The 21,752-nt window shown below is 42.1% G+C and overlaps 1 protein-coding gene across 2 annotated transcripts in view; it reads left to right on the forward strand.

Annotated features, from left to right (window-relative positions):
* Positions 1 to 17,960, forward strand: part of ccnd2a (cyclin D2, a) — a 32,674-nt gene extending 14,714 nt beyond the window's left edge. For both annotated transcript variants that reach the window (XM_006633681.3, XM_015353097.2), the window contains exons 4-5: positions 2,042 to 2,190; positions 11,262 to 17,960. In XM_006633681.3, the coding sequence (XP_006633744.1) occupies positions 2,042 to 2,190; positions 11,262 to 11,423 (311 nt within the window). In that variant the 3' untranslated portion in view covers positions 11,424 to 17,960. The remainder of the gene's footprint in view (positions 1 to 2,041; positions 2,191 to 11,261) is intronic.
* Positions 17,961 to 21,752: the final 3,792 nt, after the last annotated feature.

A 21,752-nucleotide genomic window follows, 5' to 3' on the forward strand; every position in this document is an offset into this window, starting at 1 on the left:
TTCCTTTTTTATTTGTCCAAGTTGTTCAGGCTTGTCGTTAATAAATACTTCCCTGGCAGAATCCCAGTTCTTGACATACAGTAGGGGTGTATAATAAGTTCATTTATTTGTCAACACAGACTCACAAGAAGAGAAAGAGGCTGGTTCTGAATGTTAAAAAGACCATGAAGGGGCTGTCTCCACAGCTATCAAAGGTACCTCTTTGGGTACTTTATTAAAAAAGAAAAATCTCTTTTAGAATCATTGCACACAGTTTGCTTTGCAATTGAATATGGCAATATGTTAATTTGCGGGCTTTTCATTCCCGCGTCCTGTCCTCAACCCCATAGGTGGCCCGGCAACAGTGAGTGGCGTCTTTTCTTTCCCGAAAACAAAAACCGGGGGGGAAAGAGAAAAAAAGCTTTGCCCCTTCCCCTAACAGGCTGTAGAGACAAACTAGAAAATCATGTGCGCCAAGTCGGTGGCCTGCCTCCCCCACCCCACCCCCGTTTCTCCTTTGTAGGCCCGTCGGGTTCAATCCATATCGGCAGAAGGGTCACTGCCGTGATTTTCAATGGCGCGAGATGAGGTGATGACTTCAGACAATGGTGCCACACTCTCCTGCCCACGACACTTGCCTTGCCAGTTTGCTGCACTTAATTAATATGCTAAAAAATAGGGGGGCTGTTAATACAAATCATTGCCGACTGCACAACAAAGACCGGGCATGTGCACCCATAAAGAAGCCAAACCCGTGGGGCTTGTTACACTGGGACGTTTGAGCGAGAGGCGAGAGGCGAGAGAGAGAGAGACTGCGAGACTTCTGTGGAAAAGCCTAGGCTTTTTTTTTTTTTTCCACTCGCCTTTCGGGATCCTGGCCCATTTGCAAGCTGTCTTATTTGCATTATGAATGACAGTGAGGGGAGCTAACAAGGTTATTGGGCTTTCAGACGCATTCTTGTGACCACACGTTGTAAAAGGACCTACAGCAGTGGCCATTGGCAGGGGGACTGTGGCTCTTTATTCTACCTTCCAAGGTTGGAGTTTTTCACAGAGCACACGATTTACTTAGGAGAAGGAAGAAAAGGGGGTGGATTTGGGATGGGGGGGGAGGGAGGGGGGGATGTTTTTCAACTTGTATACAAGCCAAGTGAACCCTCATTAGCCTCAGCTAGTCATTACCAGACCCACTCAGCAGCCTAATGAAAAACTTAGTTATTTATCATCGGGAAATGATCATGTACTCTGTCGGCTATTAAGGCAACACTGGCTGAAAAGGCCTTAAACAATTTTGTTTTTAATTTCGTGTCACCAACCAAACCTTTTCTGCGTGTGTAGCCTTAAAGCCCAGCACAGACGTCCTCCTGAAAACACAAAAAGGACCAAAGGATATTACATTGAGCTGTGTGTGTCTGTGCAAGTTGTTTGGAATTTTCTTTGTTGCTTTAGATTTTAAGTATTAGTGAAGTTATTTACTTCAAGTTGTCCAGATAATTTTCGCAAAGATGTGTTCACTTCAAAAGCACCATGCTCTGCAGGCCATAGCAATTACAGATAGAAAGTTGCTCTCAGCTACATTCCACAGTTATCTGAGGCAGCACGTGAGCTGTGTTTGTGTTGGGACGCAGGCTGAGCGCATCAGAGCTGAATTGAGAGTCCTCCCTCTTCTTTGTTGTCTTGTTAAGTTTATTGTATTTACTCATTTACAGAGGGCAAATATACTGCATCAAGATATTCCCCTTACAGCTACTTCTTTAATCAATTCAGCAAAACAGATGACAACAAAACTCTGAGCGTATTGTTTTTTTTACAGTGTGGTACAGAACATATCTGAGAAACCCAGCAGATTTGCAGTATATACTGTCGCTCAGATCTTCTATTTAAGTGGCCTTTGCCCTCTAAAAACCAAGGTTTGTGGACTCTTGTGTTCCTTGGTGTCCTTGCTTGCTTGTTCGAGAGGACTGTGGTTTCCATTCTTGTTTTCCTGACTCAGACCAGTTAGTTATAGTTGTCACTCTTTCGGAATAACAGCACAGGTGTGTTTTCACTTCTTTCTTCCCAGATTTCAGCTTTGCTATGTACCCTCCATCAATGATAGCAACTGGAAGTGTCGGAGCAGCGATCTGTGGACTTCAGCTCGACGATGGGGACCGGTCCCAGTGGGGAGACAACTTGACAGACTTGCTGGCTAAAATTACCAACACAGAAGTGGTAAGTAACACATATAGTTAATGTGACCTCTGTAGCCAGCGGAGAACTTTGTGAAGTTTTCTCCTGTCTTCAAAACCTTTCTTTCACTGCCTTTTCTTCTTATAATGTGATAATTCCTTACGCTTATAAAGCACTTTTCTGGACGCTCCACTCACAGCGCCTTACAGATAATGGGGACTCCCCTCCACCACCACCAGTGTGTAGCCCCAGCTGGATTTACACTCACCAGTATGCTCACCACACATCAGCTATCAGTGGGGAGGAGAGCAGAGTGATGAAACCAGTTCATACATGGGGATTATTAGGAGGCCATGATTGGTAAGGGCCAATGGGAAATTTGGCCAGGACACCGGGGTAACACCCTACTCTTCTCGAGAAACACAGTGGGGTTTTTAATGACCACAAAGAGTCAGAACCTCGGTTTTACATCACATCCGAAGGACAGCACCTTTTTACAGTACAGTTTCCCCGTCACTATACTGGGGCATTAGGACCCACACAGTCTGCAGAGTGAGCACTCCCTACTGGCCCCCTAATATCTCTTCCAGCAGCAACCTTAGTTTTTCTCTCCCATCCAGGTACTGGCTCGCACCTGCTTAGTTCCAGTTCTGAGTTGCAGGGTGATATGTGAGCTTTAGTTATGTTAACAGGCCTAGTTGCTTCTTCTTCATCTTCTTTGCCTTTTGGCAGGATTTGAAACCAGAGCGAAATGAGAACCAAGTTGTCAGTAAGAGCCTCCTTTTCCAGTCACTCTCTTCTGTCGCAGCTGAGGCTCAGCCACGTGACCTTGGTGTTTTCATGAAGTAAATGTTCAAGTAGTGGTGGAATGGAAGTCAACATATACGCTGCAAATTGTAGCCTGCTGCCCACAAGCATGGATGTACTAAATTTCACTGAATACATCTCATCAGTCCTCACATGATGAAGCCAAGACTTTGTTTTGGACCTTACAAGCCTTGTGGCAACCTGATTCTGTGTACTGCAAAGTGGAGCAATGAGAGCCTTCACTCGGGCCTGTGTTTAGCTGCGATAGTGGATTGAAGCAAAAAAAAAAACTTTTTAAATTAGAAACAGAATCTCCAGTGACAGGCCTGCCCTTAGTCTGTGGCACTTTAAGATGCATGAAGTGCCTCCAGTGACCTGTGATCTGGACTCGGCATCAAAGGCCTACGAGTCTCGACACAATGGAGCTTGGAAATGTCATGGGAAGTGAAGTCGAGTGATGGGGTGTGGAGAAGATGCACCCTCAGGCTTGAATAGCGATGGCCACAGAGGCAAAGGTGTTCCGTGTTTGCCAGTTCTGTGAGCCCGGTAAAAGGCATTGAAGGAAAAGAAAGCCTATTTGGCCGGGAGAGGAAATGGCGTGCCACATGTAAAAGTAAACAAAGGCTTTGGCAAGTGGCGGTGGCCTGACCTGTAGCTGCCCCCTTCCCAGACAGCCTTGTAACACATTACCGCTCAGTCCCACAGAGGGGGAGAGCGTAGCACAGGAAACGATCCCTCCACAACCTGTTGGTTGAAGAAGTGCGCTGCAGTAGACGAAACTCTGCTTCAGCAATAAAACAGCGTTTCAGGGGCAGTGTTGAAGTCAGTGGGCTCAGCTGCCGACCTCCTCCTCAACTTTGCAAATTCCTGGACATCAAGGGGCTATGGATTGGAAAGTACGCTAGGAAAGCTTTGGAATGAAAAAAAAAACATGGATCAGCCTGTCTGGTCCCAAAGCCAGAGCATTTGTGCAGCAGTGCAACACAGAAAAGCTCACATCTCCTGAATGTAGCATTTTACATCATACCGAGGCCCACAAAGAACTTCGGTGTGACATCCAATAACAACAGGACCGCCCCTACGACGCTGTAAAAATCCTGGAAAAAGGAAGTCAAACGGTTCAAACTAGCCGAGCCTTTAATATTTTAATCGTATGCGCTGTGCAGTTTGTCGTTCAGTTCCCCTGTGTGGACAAGGGATGTGATTTTGTTTTGTGTCCATTGTCTTTTTCATTAGTCCTTGCAAAAGTTTAGTCACTGAGTCCCTGACCGTACATTGATTAAAATCCCAGCGATTTCTGAGTAGCTCAGTGGAGATATGAAGGCCACACAGGATGACAACCTCTGGCCCCCAACGTGTTTCCACCCTCTCGCAGTTGTTTTGTGTACAATTTTAAAACATTGGGATAGGAGGAGGAAGGGGTGGTGGTGGTGGGGGGGGAGGGTAGTTGGAGATCTGTGCTTTAAAAATGTGGAAAACTAAAACTAGCAGGCCGGCTCTGAAAAAAGTCCACTCCCTCACCACCACCACCACCACCACCATCACCACCACTACTTCCCCAACTCCTGCCTCCCCCACAACTCCCCCCCCCCCCACACACACACAAAACGGCACCATCCAGGCTTTTGTGGTGTTGAATGCCTGCGGTTTGGAAGCATGTGACAAGACTCACTCTCCCCTCATCCTGTCCTATTTGTTGCAGGCAGCCGCATTTCAAATGCAAGGAAGCAGCAGACAAAACAGCCTCAAAGGGGAAAGGGGAAGAATGAGATGGTTTCCTAGTTTGTCTTTGCTTGAGTTGGCAGCAGCCAGTAGGCTCATTCATCTTTCTCGCTCTCAACAGCAGTAGCAGCACCCCCTCCCACCTCTCCCCTCTCCTCCTCCCTTTTCCCCTCCACACACACACACACCATGTTCACTCCCCCCAATCAGCGTGATGCATGCGCTCTTACAATAAGGGGGGATGCATCTCACAACATGGCCTTCTTCTGGGTCGCTTAGAGTCCCATTCAGAAAGAGGAGGAAGTTCTGCAGTGCCATTGAAAGTGCGCCAGCTCACACAGGAAGTTGAGGCAGCATATTTTAACTGAATGAGAAGTGCGGCCCTGCGCTTTTTTGTGTTCCCGTATGTGTGTGTGTGTGATGGTTTTAGTGCTCTTCTCTTAAAATAGCATTCACAGCCTCTTTCATCTTCCTCTTTACAACATGGCACCCAGAGTGCTCTACGGCGAGCTGATCAAAGATGGGACCTAGTTTTGAGGCAGTCAGATATCAGAGATTAAAAACTCCCCAGCAGAGTTTTACAGCTGCTTGCAAGTGCGTCTCCTACAACTGCTCAGACGTCAATTTTTCACTAGGAGAAGAGCAGTCCAGGTATTCGTATATTACTTGGAGAGTACAGGATGGGATTGGAGGCCAGTTCTTGGATGGGGATTATCTGTGGGCTAATACAATTTGTTGTCACAAAGTGCTAGCTTCCACTTCAGAAAGGATTTAAGGACTATCTGGATAATAGTAGTTTTGCTGAATATCTATGGAGAAAGGGTTTCAATTTCTTTCTTGCACACTGCTGTTCTTTTCAGACATACCCCCAAAAATGAATGTTCACACAGTTGAAACAGTTTCAATTTGCTTTTGGTACGACCTTCACTAAATACTTAAAAGGTGTTAGACAGAATCATAAATTAGAAAGTTTCAATCTTTCCTGTGCGATTTCTGTGAGTCGATCCATAGAGATCAAAAACAGTGGCTTCAGAACACATTAAGAAGATTTAGAGGAGGTTTTTAAGACTAGAAATACTTTTCTCTATAGAGTTAATTTCTACCACTGGTTTTGTCAGACTTTTTGCGTGGCTTAGGGTGTGACAACAGACAGAGTGAAAGGAAGCTTTTTTTTTGTGGATCCAGAAAAAAGTGGCATTAACATGGGTGATTCAGCCTTTTTTAAAAAAAAAAAACTTGTTAAGGCCTGCTAGAAATATTAAAACACACAGAAGTACAAACAAAACAAGAAAGCCAAAAACCCAACGTGTTTCTTAACTCTTCCAAAACTCACCCAAGTGTCTGAACATGAAGAATACATTCATGTTTCCAGTAGTCGCACATTGAAACTATTAAAGTTTCTTGAATTAAGCCTCTGGGTTTTGGCACGGGATGCGAACTGTTTCTATAAAGAGCAGCCGAGGGAATGTCTTTTAAGAAAAAAAGAGCACACATTTTTGTGGTAAGACACAGGCAGTTCCTTTACATGTTTTATGCTTTAGTTAATTTTCTCAGAGGAATTTATTTTTTATGACTAATGGACCACATCTTGTTGGGAAGTGGGAAGCTCTGGTAGAGCTTATGATGCTTCTTTTGGTTTTAAGATGACCTGAAAGGTAATGTGTCGGCACCCTCTTTGAGACATTATTGCCTCCCTTTACTCATCCGTACCCAGGAAAACATATTTATTCTCATAGCGTATACAGCATTGCCATAATAAAATTAATTGGAGCTTCTTAGTGACAGCAGTACACCTTGACACCATGTTTTATTTCTCCTAACCTCCATTGCTCTGCAGATATAACGACTTGCAGCAATGCCTCTTTTAACAGTTTTAAAACTTCCTCTATGATCCTCTTAATGGGGAGCTTCTTTTGATGTGGGCTAATAGCCCACCAATAATTCCTTCATTTCCTAGCAGAAAAAGAAAACTTCTACAAAACAGTTTTATGTTGTACTTCATCCGATCTTACAGTCTTCAGCAGGAGCAGTGCCTAGACGCATACTGTGACCCATGATGTTTTAATTATTTTCAAAGTTGCTCGCCTCTCTGCAAGCTGTACAAAAGCTGCACCCACTGTATGGTTCTTATTGATAATTCAAAACTTTATATAATGCATCCCACAATTGCCTGGTGGTACAGGATTCACGAGACCTGTAATTATGCGTAAGAGCTCAGTTGGAGTTATCCAGGTGGCATTTATATCCCAGCAGCCCTTATTATAGTAGCCTTCAATCTGAACCAGTACACAAGACCACAGTGTCACACACCACACCCCACCCCCTCCAGTCTTTGGCAGCTTTTCAGCTTTCACCTCTAGCCCCATGGCCTCCCCAGTTCCCATTCCGTCTGCTAAACTGTGGAGTTGTTTTCAGTCATCCATAATGGATCGGTAATGGATAATTTGGGTGTATAGATTCTCAGGAACGTCTCAGTTTCTGCCTCTCACTTTGAAGCTGTAATGTGAGTATAAATGGGCTCAGGTGGTCCCTGCAGGCTGCTGTCTCATTAAACGTCTTTTATGTATTGAAAAGACATGGATATAATTAACATAGTTTTGGTAATCTCTAGTTTTTTTTTTCCTGGTCAGGATACAGGCCTGCAAGAAGCACTCAGCTCTGCTTGGCTGATGTAACGCTTGGCCTGCCTGCTGCAAGTAGGCCTGACACAGGTTGTTAACCTCTCAGTGGTCACTTACATGAGTGTTTATGTATGTTTATATTTACAAATGTGTGTTTACCTCGTAATTTGGCTTCTATGCTTCACGCCTTTGAAAGGGGTTGTGCTGAGGGACCTTGTGGCTGCACAGCTCCATAACCAGGCAGGTATACTGGGACAGATGAGTCATTAAATGTTTGAGAAAAGCCAGGGTTTCTGCATCAAATTAATTGGTGGCCTGACCCACGTAGTTAAAAACCTTTTCAAAGTAGTCTTTTTGGGAACTTCTAGGCCTGATTTATCGGTACAGTATTCTTTAGTCCCACAATAGACCATAAACTACTTTGAAAAAAGTGACCCATTGTGCAAACTCTGTCTGTTTTAAAGCTGTTAGACTGGTTAGCGCCTAATCTACAGGTGTAATTCTAGAGTTAAGATACCACTCTTACTGTACTGTATATGGTCATTAACTGCTTGGCAAGAAAATGTGGCCTGTAAAGCAAAAATGTTCAAATATTTGCTCGAAAATTTAGCTCCAAACATATTCAGTTCCATGCTGAAAAGTGGAAAAAGTGGAAAGAGAAAAAGACAATGTTTTGGCTGTTGAGCCTTCTTTAGGTGTGTGGTCCAGGTGTACCACACACCTAAAGAAGGCTTCACAGTTGAAATGTTCTCTTTTTTCTTCTTTCTTGCTACTTTTCAGTGTGGAATTAACCTCTTCGTGTTCCTTCGAGTCAGGACACAACTTTCCACTTGAACCTCTTACTTAACAGTATACGAACTGAAAGGAGTTCCTGCATAAACCAGTGGTCACTTAACAGCCATTTTGTTTGCTAAATTCAAATATCATCTGTTTGGTGACAGTTGAGTTTAAACATGGCATCGTTAAAGCTCAAACTTGCTTACTAAAGCTGGGAAATTACTTTTCAGACTGTGTCTGCTTCAAAAATACCCAAGAAAAGAACTTGTCACAAACATGCGTACACACCAGGTCACCAAGTGCTTGGCAAAAACATGCCTTATAATCCCAACTGTTCCGAACTCCAAACAAATATTGTAGGCACAATCCAGTGAAATCGGGTAGCTAGCTACCTTTACTTAGCCACCTGTTTGATTTAATTCTAAATATAGTAGGTATTAATTTACTGAAAACACAACAAACACAGGTCATAACTGGGTTTTTGCTTAACCCAAGATGACTGCCCATAAAACTTCAGAATACCAGTTTTAGGATCCAGAGTTTTGGTGAAATTGAAACTTGGCAGGTTTGATCACAATAAAACCTGTTTCAGATCAGCAACATGTGTCAGGGACATTTTTTGGACACATAGGACAAAGGGCTAAGTCCACTTGTTCAAAACCTGCTGGGCCAATGTACTCCACAAAATGTCCGGAGTCATTGCTGTGACAATGAAGTTGCGATGTGTCAAAAGAGGATTGCTGCTTAAAACAGGCTGGCTTTCTGCCCGCCTTTGTATTCTCTTGTTGATACATGCCCCGTGCCACAAACTGCTCCTGTGCGAAACCTGCTTGGCTAATTAACTCCAAACTAGATAGGTGTCATTTTTTGTAAAAAAAAAATACAATTGAAATATTGTGAAAAGGGGTTCCACTGGAAAATGAAGACAGCTGTCTGGCTGCCAGTTTTGCAGGGGGAAGTTCAAACTTCCTGTCTTTAGAGCCACTAACTGGAGTGCTTTGAACATTAACAAATTTTAACACGTTCTGCACTGCATAAATTGCAACTATACTTTTATGCCCGCACTGGCCACATAATGGTGAACTGATTTGTTTCTGCCCAAACCAAGATGGCCATTTATTTCTGTTGTTGTTACATGGCTTGTATTGTGAAGGCCTGAAAATGTATCGCCAACCGTGTTTTTTTTACTATAGTATTTCATGACTGTGGAACTTGAGGATGACACAGTGACGCAAAATTTCTGCATCATAGTGCTGGGTTCAATTACAGAGCTGGAGAGCTAGCTGCAAGGAGTTTGTACAGTATGTTCTATCTGTGTTCGCCTGGGTTTCTTCTCACAGTCCAAACACATGCTGGTAGGTTAATTGGCTTCTGGAAACACTGTGTTTGTGTGATTGTGTCTGTCTGCCCTGTGATGGACTGGCAGACTGGCATCCTGTCCAGGGTGTACCCTGTCTTGCACATGTTGCTTGCTGGGATAGGCTCTGGCTCCTCCGTGACCCTGAATTGGATGGTTAAATCTTTCTTAGAAACCGGTAAAACTGCATGACGTTTTCTATGTCTCATTTGTATTTGAATTAGAATGCTTTTAAGATGCTTGTGACTTACCGTTACGGTTAGTGTCTGAGATGTAATACACAATTGTTTTTCTGCATTGGCTGGTTTTTTTTCCTTATATCAAAATGCCTAACTCAAGACTGTTACTCCAGTGACAAAGGATAATAGATGAACGCCTTTCAATCCCATTGTGTAACCACATTCGGTATTCTCATGATGAATCATCTGGTTAGGGAATTTGGGAGGAGAAGGCACAGCCCTAGCTGTCTGTACAGGCTTCAACAGGCATCTGCCCACAGGAGGTCACTGTGGAATGCAGGGTCCAGGAAATCTAGCTCCTGACCGAGCTCTTGACTATTACTTGTGACAGAGTGCAGGCCTACCGTTTCTTGTTCACTTTCAAATGTGGGATTCTGTATAACTGGAATCTGTCTCTTGGTGGATGTTGTTCTCTGTATTAAAGTGTCCTACCATATGTTACACAAAAACAGAGCTGACCATTAAATGATCTGGTATTATTGGCCTTGAAATGAACCCATTTAGGGTTTTGAAGAAGCACAGTTAGATGGCTGTTCTTTGAGCTTACAAGGATTAATATATTTATTTTTTTTCCCCTGAATTCTAGCTTCTTAACCTCCATCCATTTTCTAAGTGCTTTGTCCAGTAGGGCTCATGGCGTGCCTATCTCAGCTGGGATTAGGCACAAGGCAGGGTACACCCTGGATGGAACACCAGTCCAACCAGACAGACACAGACATGCACACACTCCATGCAGATGGCACCCCTGGAATTGAACCTAGGCAGCAATTCTACCTACTGCGTCACTGTGCCACACTGTAGCTTCTTACAGCCTTGTGTAATTCATGGAACACTTAAACTTCAGGAGTCATGATGTACTGTAAGGACCTCTGATTCTTCTTCAAGAGTGAAGTTTTGTGGGGGGAGGGGAATATCCCTGTTGCCATTCTGCAGCTGCTGAAAGCTTTCCGAAGATTTTTGTTTTTGTCACAAGTCATTACTTGCTGCATTCTTCTCGTGTTTTTCCCAAGGTTACTTAGAGCCAAGAGAATAAGTGAACTTTGGAATCCTTTTCTGCTGATTTTTTTTTTGTGTGGATTTTCACATGAAAGTCACATGCTAGCTTCTGGTTTTCTGACATTGTTCCTTACTAAGTGTGTCCATTTTAGGTAAGACTGAAAGACCCTCACCTTTCAGATTCTCGTATTCTGAAGGCTGCCCTTTTCATATCTGTCTAGGAATTCAGTGTGAGCATTTTAGGGAAGAGGAAATCCTAAAAAATATATTCCTGGTTGCTGCAGAAACTCCTGCAGGATCACAGGGGCCTACATCCTGACAAATTGTTCTTTCTTTGAAATGTCCTGTCAGGTGTTCTTTAGAATTCTGGAAATTGACACCACAGTTGCACAGAATATCTTTGTATGGCGATCTTTCTGAAACACATAGGAAGTGCTGAGCAGACAGTAATAGAAGGAGGTTCAGTTGTGGAGACGTTTCTGTAGAACAATGTAAATTGAAAATGGAATGCTGTTTTTCCAAGTGATTTTGCCTCTTTTTTTTCCAAGAGGGGACCTGCATCCACAAACCTCTTTTTTCTGCTTTACATTCCAGGACTGCCTGAAAGCTTGTCAAGAGCAGATCGAATCGGTTCTGGTCCGCAACTTGAGACAGGTGCGCCAGCAGCAGCAGCAGGATCCGAGAGGCCCCCGCAAGGAGATGGACGAGCTGGACCAGGCCAGCACCCCAACAGACGTCCGAGACATCAACCTGTGAGCTGGTTGCCTGGAAACCTCACAGGAGAGCGTAGAGCTGGAGAAATTAAAATAACAGCCGACCCCCCCCCCAACAACAAAGTGTGCTTGCTAGTCTTTCTACAAAGACCTTATTTTTTTATTTTCCTTAAAAATTACAACAAACGTGTGCTCCCGTTTATATAGAGGGGAAAAAAAGCTATTTTAGATATTTAAAAAAAAATTAAAATGAAATTTAAAAAACCAATAAAGTCTGTGGTTCTGCAGAAGGATAACCTGCCATAAACTATTTTGCATACTCAATTGTTTTTAAGTTGTATAGCCGCAGTAAAGTTCCAGTTAAAAAAAAAAAGATAAAAGCTTAAAAAAAGCTTGTAAAAAATAGCAGGAGAATTACAAGGCTGTGTGTATGAGTGAAGGGGCTAAGGGCCAGATGTACGAAGATGGGCCGGGCCACTTGCAAGGCAAACATTGTGTTTCTGTTGGGACACTTCGCACAGTAAACATTGTGTGCTAATAAGCCTTGTGAGAGCTTTGCGACACGTTTCCAAAGGAATAGCAGTAGGTAACTTGTGGTTAAGGCTGAACTGTATAGCCTGCTAGCCCACCTGTGTGTTGTCGAGCAGAAACTAAGAAGTGTCCTGGAAAAACGTCTGATCAGGAAAACAAACTTGCACTTGAAGTGGAAAGGGAGACAGGAGAAGAATCTTGTTGTTTTTTTTCCTATCGAGGTGCTGGAAATGTCATACCCTTTCCCACAGCTGGGTAAATACGCATCTGTTTATAAAAGTAACCAAGCTGTGAGCGGACTTGTAATACTTGATTATAACATTTGTAATTACTACGGTTGAATCACATACCACCTACAGTACACACTCTTAGGTTAGGTGCATTTCCTATTGCTCTACACATGTTCAGAGTGAGCTGAAGGTTCCAGAAGCACCTGTGCATGTGTATGTGTACAGTTTTTGCTCCCAATACACTGGGGAAACTAGACATGCCAAAGATTTTTTGTTCAGTGCTGGCAAGTGAAACCTGCTTATAGGGGAAAATAGGAATTTGTGCTTTAGTCTCATTAAGTAGATTATCCAGTGCCTATGCCTATATATACAGTAAATACATTTTTTCCTTCGATTCACCCATTGCTGCTGAACATGATGTCAACTTGTCACAACTGCCATGGTCAGGGACCAGAAAAGAAATGTTCTCAACAAATTGACACGTTTTGAAGTGTCGCACTTGGTAGCAGCTGCACTGCCTCTTATTCAAATTCTTGAGAAATTACTTTTTGTTGTGGACTCCGCCCAGATTTTGCAACTCCTCACAGGAATCCCCGAAATTAAGCATACAATCGAACTGCAAAGAATGATTTTGCCGCAGCGAAATATTTCTCGAAACCTCGCACGTATCATTGTGCCCGCATAGCCCGTCGCTTGGAAGGTTTTTTTAAAACACATCGGCGACTCCTACAACAGGCGCAGTCTGGGTAGGGTACATCTGGCCCCTAGTTTTATTTCTATCTTGGCGTGTGCGTAACCATCATTATCGGACACCTTGTGTTTTTCCATTCGGTGCAAACGGAGCGCCCAGTACAGCCTTTTCTCCTGCGTGTAAAAAGAAACTTCCGCTCAGATGCGTGTGTTTGTGACTGTGCGGTTTGCAGCGTCGTTAGATTGCGAAGCAATAGACTTGAGAGAAATTAGGGAAGGTTCCAGACAGGGGGAAAAGCCCCTGAGTGGGCTGAACCAATTTTTGATACAGAAAAAAAAAGGTTTTCAGTACGGAATGTTAAATCTATTATTTTTATTATTATTATTTTATTATTAATAATATTATTATAAGTGTTGTTTTTTGTTGTTGTTAAGCAACTACTTCTGTCACGGTGAATGCTTTGTCACTAATAGTGACTTCAATAAGCTTTTCTTGTTGTTGTTTTTTTTTTTGTAGTGTCAGGAAATAGCTGCTTCTTCAGTGTGCGTTTACGTGCCTGCGCGCGTCTGAGGGTGGGTGTCGGAGGCGAGGGTTGCTTCTGCAGCCTGCTTGTTAGTGCACCTGTGTCATTGTGCTCCACTCGTGCGCTTTGTCTTTGTGGGGAAAAAAATGGGGCTTGTGGAGATGACCTCGCTTTAGGGGAGGGGGGGGCTGAGCCCGCTCGCTCCACAGAGTGCCGGGGGAGGGGGTGGGGCCGGGGTGGGGTGGGGGCAGTACGTACTGTGCAGTCCAGGGGAAAGAAAATAGAGGTGGTGGAGAAATGAGGAGAGTGCAGAGTAATCACCAGTGGTGGAATGGCGTACTCTGCAGTGCGCACGGTGAGGGGAGTACTGTAATCGTTGTGTGGGGTGGGAGTGAACTGTGTTTCCCTGCCGGTTTTGCAATCCAGGTGACTTTTTCGTTTTCCGTCTTCTGAGATGAGCACCACAACGTGTACCTATGCCATGCAGGGTGTGGGCTTGGCTAGTAAGGGATCATATAGCGCCCATGGTAGCAAAGTCTCCATTTGAGGTTGCAGACGTGAGTTAGTGCTGGCCAAGGGAATGCTCAGTTTTGCAGAATTTGGTCATATCCCTCACTGGTTGTCACCGGGCATGCTGCTTAATGAGGGCAAGAGGTTTTAAAGGCAGTGGCTGGGTTAAAAGGTGAAGGGGCATAGAGGTGGGGATGTGGTCAAGCTAAAGCTCAAGTCCCAGAGCCTTTCCCAGCAATAAACTGATTTTTTTATGTGTATGTTTGTGTTCCTTTATTTTAAGGTTATGTTTTCTGGACCATTTTCAACATGCACATTCTGAACGGCAGCAGATCAGACCAGATTTAACACAGCCATATTCTTCCTTGTGCTTGTTCTTTTTTTTAACGCATTGGGCAGTTAAAAATGGTGGAACACCTTTCATTAGTCTCTTGTAGTCCGGGGTGTTGGTCCACAGTTACTGATGTTGCAAACCATTTCATTAGCAAAGCACTTTTGAACCAAACTCCCTAGGGATGAATGGAATGGGTTTTGGAAGTCTGCTGAGGGAGACTTACAGTAGGGATGTAATGTTTTTTCGTTTTGTTTTTTTGAACTGTTTTGTAGGGCTGGTTTCCTATGTCAGGTGTTCCCATGGTGATAGCTCAAGGTGTTGTAGTGATTTTTAACACCTGTTCTAGAAGACATTCCATCTGAAAACATTCCAAAAAAGAGAAAAGTCTGACCATTTCATGTGTTATTTAAAAGAAATGATTACATATAAAGAAAAAAGACAAGATAATATGTGCCAATGCAAAAAAAAATGGCTACCGAAAAGGTTCGCAATTTTAATTTAGTTTTTTTTTAGGTTTATTTTTTTATTGATCAAATAATAAAGTTTATTTGTTTTACTTGAATTTTTTTGTCTGCTCCATGACTAAGTCACTTGGATGATATACAAAAAAAAAGTTGCAACAACTTTTTTGTCTGTTTTTGCACATGTTATGATAACAGTTGGTCGATTTCTGAAAACAAAATTGAAGCTGTTCGTTAAAGGTCTTACGGTCACTCAAGTGCAAAAAATTGTGAATACTTAACATCTTATTTCCTTTCTTGTTTTGCTGTTGTAACCTGGAATTCCAAGTTTGGCGATGTTAAGAGGTATCTCAAACTAAATTTAGTCTCTGGAATTCACTGAAAGCAGTTCAGGCCCGAGCGAAAGTAAAAATGATAGAGAAACTGATCCCTGTACATATTCGCTTCCTGAAATGCACATATTCAGATGACATACAGTAGTATAAAGTAATGAACAAAGAAATTAAGGTGTAAAGTACGATACCATCTCAGAGTTAGCAGCCACCTGTACATATTCGTGACCATTTTAGGTCACCAATTCAATTATGGTGATATTCACTGGGTGAAGACCCCACCATCACAGAAGATGGTTTTACTATTATACTTTAAATGGTATAGTTGTAAAAAAAAAGAAAACCAAAAGAAAGCTTTTGAATTCAAGGACCGGTCAGCTATTCTTCTCTGCTCAGCCTGCAGATTTATCACACACTCCTTTTTCATTTCTTCAACGTGGATGTGACTCCGTCACACGTGCTAAAACTGAGGTTTCCGTGCAATTGCCAAATTATCATGGGAGAAATAATGCTTTTTAAACTAGGTAACCATAAGACCTTTAAGTTGCTATGAAAAAATAAAACAGTAGATGAGCAGTTTTATTTTTTGGGTTGTGTATTTTTTTGGGGGGGTGTGCAGGGGTTTATGGGGAAAAAGGTGAGATAGATGGAGGTTTTATGAGGGGTTAGATATTCCAAAGTGATTCGTGCAGACAGGAGTGTTTTGACGTAATAAAGAATCTGTATTTTTTTTTTTTTGCGCTGCTAAAAAGCTATGATTTGTTTCATCCTTATACACATTAACAGTACTTAGCTGTGATGTTTCACTGAGTGTGCTGCTATTTTATAAACATTTGTATAATATAATTATTTTACTGCTTAAGAAAAAGTCTCAGAATACTGAAGTAGATGGTAAACGAAGAACATGAAAACGAGTATTCGACTGGAAATGCTCTTTGTACAGTTTGCTCTGATAGCATGTTTTCCTTTTGGGTTTTTTCCTGTATTTTTTTTTCTTTCTGTCCTTTCACCTTCTGCAATTACAGTATATTTACCTCAGGTTTACTGGACAAAAAAAATCCATATTTCAATACCTCACAGCTACTGTTTTCAGGGAGCCTAGTATCGAGCTGAAACAGAAGGACTCGCTTTCTTCTTAAGAGGAAAAACTTTTTTCCAGCGAGAGGATTTGAAGGGCATGAAGCTCCCATCTGGACTTAAACATAGTGGAGGGGGGAACAAACAGAATATTGAGCCAATGAGCGCCCATTGTATAAGTGAACGATAAACTTTGTAAAAGAATGAATGGGCATTAATGTGGAAAGTGTTGGTAGAGAACTAGGAGTTCATGTCATTAATACTGAAGGTGCTAAAGTTGTAATATGCATCTGCTGATTGAGAAACCAAATGGTGCCATCACCAGAAAAAGGTGTATTGTTTTCTCTGCTAAGCTGTTGGTTAAATGACACTGAACAACGGACGATTTGGGTTTGGTAAAACTCCATAAAAGCGTTTGGTTTTGAAGATGTTTGAAGAAGCAGGGTTTTCATTTTCCACTTCACTGTAGGAATTGTACTCACAAAGTCTTTGTTAAGTGGGCTATACTGTACTTCTTACATAATACAAGCAAAAAAGCATGCCTTATTATAACTAAGTCAGAGGTAACAGGCTACCCTGGTATCTTTAAAATCATGTAGTTCCCAGTTGTTGTCCTTGTGTTTTCTGGATGTTGTTCCAAATGAGCTTAATTGAGGCCTTAATTGAGATAATTAATCATTTAAACTTAAATCTCTTTACATTGCTTGCTGCTTTGATGCAGAGATTTCAAGTCACCTGGAAGAGTTTAGAATTTTGACAATTGCGGGAATGCCTTGTTCAATTAATGCTGACGTTAAGCTCGGCTAGAATCACAAGCTCCAGACACAAAGGTGAGCAGCAAGAATGAGAGACATTGGGAGTCCTGCTTCATACAATCTGCTGTGTCACCACAGAAATAGCATCACCTTCCTGTGATGTGTTACATTAACAAGATACAGCAAAATGGCTCTCTACTCCCCTTCCACCTATAACCATATCATGTACCTCAAGTACTGTCAGTTGCACAACCTCTGTTCAATAAACGTCTGCTTTAAAGAGTGTGATGCCATATCAGTTTAATTTTGTTCTCACTTTTTTCTCTCCGTCGAAGTGACTAAAAAAGCAAAGCAGTGTGGATGATGTAAATATGGTAACGAGCAAGTTAATGTAGTTTTGAAATGCATGTGGATTTTGTCAGGGGGAGGAGAAGGAAAAGTTTTAAGTGAGTGTCGCCAAGTGGGTAACATTTCCAGAAGTAGATTTCCTGTTACTGTTAGCAAAACGGGCAGAAACAGAACATCCTGATTCCTCAATGTGCATGGAGAGTTTTGTTCAGGTTTGGCTTTTCATCTCCATGAAAGCACGGTGAAGACACTGTTTAAAATAAAAGGTGTTGTAAACAGGGAAATAACTACACAGATGGTCCTAAAATCATTTTTGCTGAAAAAATGAAGACAATAAGAAAATACAGGATCTTTTGATTGTTCTTGTATTTCAATGGAAGATTGCACTAGTCTTCAGAATATTATCAAGCTTCATATTGCACTCTTAAGCATTTCATTCCCAATGCTCTTATGTTTTTGGTGGTTTAAATGCTAAGTCATTGAATTTCTTGTGACTGTGTTTTATAGACAACACCTTGTTTAAACAGTGCTGGGAGGAATGGATAAAAAGGTATTTGGGCTTTTCTGTTATCCTAAGATGTTCTGTTCCAGGCCAGTGAATAAAAATGGTTACACATAACCTGGTAGTAAGTTAATACGTTCTGTGGAAGAGATAGTTCATGTTCAGTATTGAAAAGGTTTCATTATGAATAACCAGTTCTTTATTGATCTGTTTTAAGGGGATTCTTTTTAAGTGTTGTGAAGGATATAGGCATGCTGTACGGTCAATAAACTCACCATGAATGAAACATGGCTTTTATTCCTTTTTTCACCAACTGTTAATTTGTATCTGCAAAAAAAAAGCTGTTAAAAATGGATGGACTGATCTTTTTATAGCGATTTCAGTAAAAACTAAAAAGGCCACACTAAGGACTGATAAATGACAAAAGGCTGTTATCTTAATCTTTTAAAAAGCTATTATCGTAAACCATTCAGTATCAAAAACCATTCATTTCTTAGAATCTTCTTTATTTGTTTAGCTAGTTCTCTTGTTCTGGACACCCACAATTCCACAATGGACATGGCCTCTGTTTTCAGTCCTGAAAGAAAATATAAATTCCTCATGGATCGATCTTCAGCATTTGCTTTCACCTTGCGAAATAGGCTTGTATTTGGGGTTGATTTCCAGTATTGGTAACAATACACCATATTCTAGTGTTAGAAAACCCTGTATTATTTCATCAATACATTCATATAATAATTACAATGGTAACTATTTCAGTTTTAAAAAGAATCAAAATAAAATAAAAGTATTAATTTTTCCATTACTTAATATATCTATTGCATTATTTGTCCAGACAAAAACGTTTTAGTTTTAGCCAATGCCCTGTGTGTATAAAACTTGTGACACAATTCTGCATTGTGTAGCTTTCAGGTTATTTTTGTTTGTATTCTTTTTCAAAATATTTAATATTTGCGCCATTAAAAGCCACTTGTCAGGACCATGACCTTTGTGTGTGAGACGTATGACTGTTCTTCCCTCATCTTAACTCTCTCACTGCTTGGTAGCCTGTTACTCGATTCGTTATTTTTATTCTCTGTTATGTTGCAGTTTTCATTTTTATTTTTTTATATTTTCTGGTCTTAGAATTGAGATTTTATTCAAGTGTGAATGAAAATGGATGGCTTGAGTAAGATTGTTTCAGGGGTGGTTAAGTGTTTTGTCTTCACACCTTCCAAGCATATAAGTTGCAAGCTGAGTAGCAAAGCCCCCTAAGGCCCTTACGTAAGAAAATAAGATGAAAACCAACACACAGATCTGTGTTTAATATTGCGCGACTTGTGTAAATAGATTGTCCTTAAAGGACAACATAAGGATTCTGCAAAATGGACTTCTCCCAGTGGTCAGCAGTCCAAGACAAACGCTGCAGGCTACAGGTAGTGGAAAAAATATAAACACCTGGGACAATGCAGGACACCAAATGTACTGAAAGCAACAGTATCCACATAGGAGTGGCTCATGTATTAAGCACGAAATGTCCCATCACGCAAATAATAATTGCTTACACTTATATAGCCCTTATTTGGACACACCATTCAAAGCACTTTACAGGTAATGGGGACTCCCCTCCACCACCACTAGTGTGCAGCCCCACCTGGATGCACCAGAATGGTCACCACACATCAGCTATTAGTGGGGAGGAGAACAGTGATGAAGCCAGTTCATAGATGGGGGTTATTAGGAGGCCATGACTGGTAAGGGCCAATGGGGAATTTGGCCAGGACGCCGGGGTTACACCCCCACTCTTTTCGAGAAACGCCCTGGGATTTTTAATGACCACAGAGAGTCAGGACCTCGGTTTTACGTCTTATCCAAAGGACGGCGCCTTTTTACAGTATAGTGTCCACATGTCCACTATATGGGGCATTGGGACCCACATAGACAGCAGGGTAAGCGCCCCCTTGCTGGCCCCACTAACACGTCTTCAAGCAGCAACCTTAGTTTTTCCCAGGAGGACTCCCATCCAGGTACCGACCAGGATCACACCTGCTGAGCTTCAGTGGGCTAAAATTATGTAGTCTAAAATTATGACTGACTTGTCTGTAAGAGGAGACATCTAGATCATGTTTGAAAGAGGGATGACTGTTGTGATGCATTTGGCAAGAGCTTCAGTGACCAAGACAACTCAACTTACTGATGTCTGCGTGGAAATCCAAGAGGATATCATCAACCACAGTCGGGCTGCAGCGTACAAATCGCTCATCACGCCTGGCAATGCAAGTTTGCAAAGAGCACAAGCTGAGCAATGTGGTCAGATGAGTCATTTTTACTATGTTTACGTGTGGCGCCAACCCGAATAAACCCGAAGAGCTTGATTCCAGCTGTGAAAGGTAGGTAGCTGTGATCGTCTTCTCCCTATGTTGCAGTATTTCCTTCCTGCCAAGAGGGGGAGTGTCTTCCAGGGTGACAACACCTCCATCCATAGATCAGGCGTACTTCCTCAGTGGTTTGATGAGCGTGATACTGAGTGTTTATGTAATGTTTTGGAAGGATGCTCAACACAACGTTTTCCATTGCCATCAAGCGTGAGCTGATTGACATACTCGTGGAAGAAAGGTGCTGCATCCCTCTTGGAGATTTCAAGACTTGAGTAAACCATGGCTCATACAGGCCATTCTAGCTGGTACATGGTAGCCCAACACCATATTAAATGACTGTAGATTGGTAGATTGCCGTTTCATTTTGTTTTCCCACTGCCAGTAGTTTTTACTGTCTATGTTATAGAGCAAACACTTATTCTGTACATAGCAGACTAGTACTTCAGGGTGGCACTGTGGTGCAGTGATTAGCATTGCTGCCTCACAGCGCTGGGGCCTTGGGGTTCAATTCCTGGGGTGCTGTCTGCGTGGAGTTTGTATGGTCTCCCAGTACTCACGTGAGTGTCCTCCAGATGCTCCGGTTTCCTCCCACAGTCTGAAGACACACTGGTAGGCTAATTGGTTTCTGGGAAAATTGGTCCTGGTGTGTGTCTGTGTGTTCCCTACGATAAACTGGTATCCCATCCAGGGTGTATCCTGCCTTGCACCTGTTGCTTGCTGGGATAGGCTCAGGCTCAGACTTCATTCAGTCCTGAATTGAATGAAGTGGTTAGAAAAAGCATGGATGAATTAGTATATCGCTGAGCGTGAAAGGGCAAACATTTGCTCATCTCTGTGAAAACATCCTAGTATGTACATCCTCAGAACAGATAAATGTTTATTCCATGCTGAAAAGAGAAGACAAGAAACACGATGTTTCAGCTGTGGAGCGTTCTTCAGGTGTGACACGTTGTTCCTAAATGTTTTTCTTATCTTTTCAGCATGGAATAAACCTTTACCTGTTCCTTTGCAGCCTACACATGCTGACAGCTACCTACTTGAACTTCTGTATGCACATCCTCAGCTTAGTTTCTGTAACAGAAATGATGTGCTCCCACCCTGTCCTGGAAGAGATGTAGCCCTTAAAGACTGAGGGACAGGTTAAACCAGGACCCAGCAATGTCTCTTGGGGACGGTCCCAATTTTTACTTTTGGGGAAAGTAAATTCTAATAAAGAATCAACTGGGGAAAAAAAAGGATTTGAATACTTGGCAGTGGTCTTGGTATCTCTGTTTAGTCAAGATGCATACAGTACCTTGTTTGTAAATATTGCAACTTGTATATTGTATGTTTATGTTATGTGTTGCTTATTGTGTGTATTATTAATAAATGTTTGTTTAAAAAAAAATGGTGTGTTCCTGAGCACCTGAATTGCTACTTTCAGGTGATTTAGTGTGGTTCAAAAAGGTGTATTGACTCAAGGGGTGTGCAGTCAGTTATTTTCTGTTTTATATTTATCATAAATTTGGGCGTAGTTCAAGTAGGTAGCTGTGTCAGCATGCGTAGGCTACAAAAGGAACAAGTAAAGGTCTATTCCATGCTGAAAAGATAAGAAAAGAAACCCAGCATTTCGGTACAATGTGTCACACCCGAAGAAGGCTCCACAGCCGAAACGTTGTGTTTGTGTTTCTATTAATTTAGGAGTATCAGTAGATAAACTCTATTTTACCTTTGACATTAAT

The sequence above is a fragment of the Lepisosteus oculatus genome, chromosome 7 (assembly GCF_040954835.1).
Source record: "Lepisosteus oculatus isolate fLepOcu1 chromosome 7, fLepOcu1.hap2, whole genome shotgun sequence".
Taxonomy (NCBI): domain Eukaryota; kingdom Metazoa; phylum Chordata; class Actinopteri; order Semionotiformes; family Lepisosteidae; genus Lepisosteus; species Lepisosteus oculatus.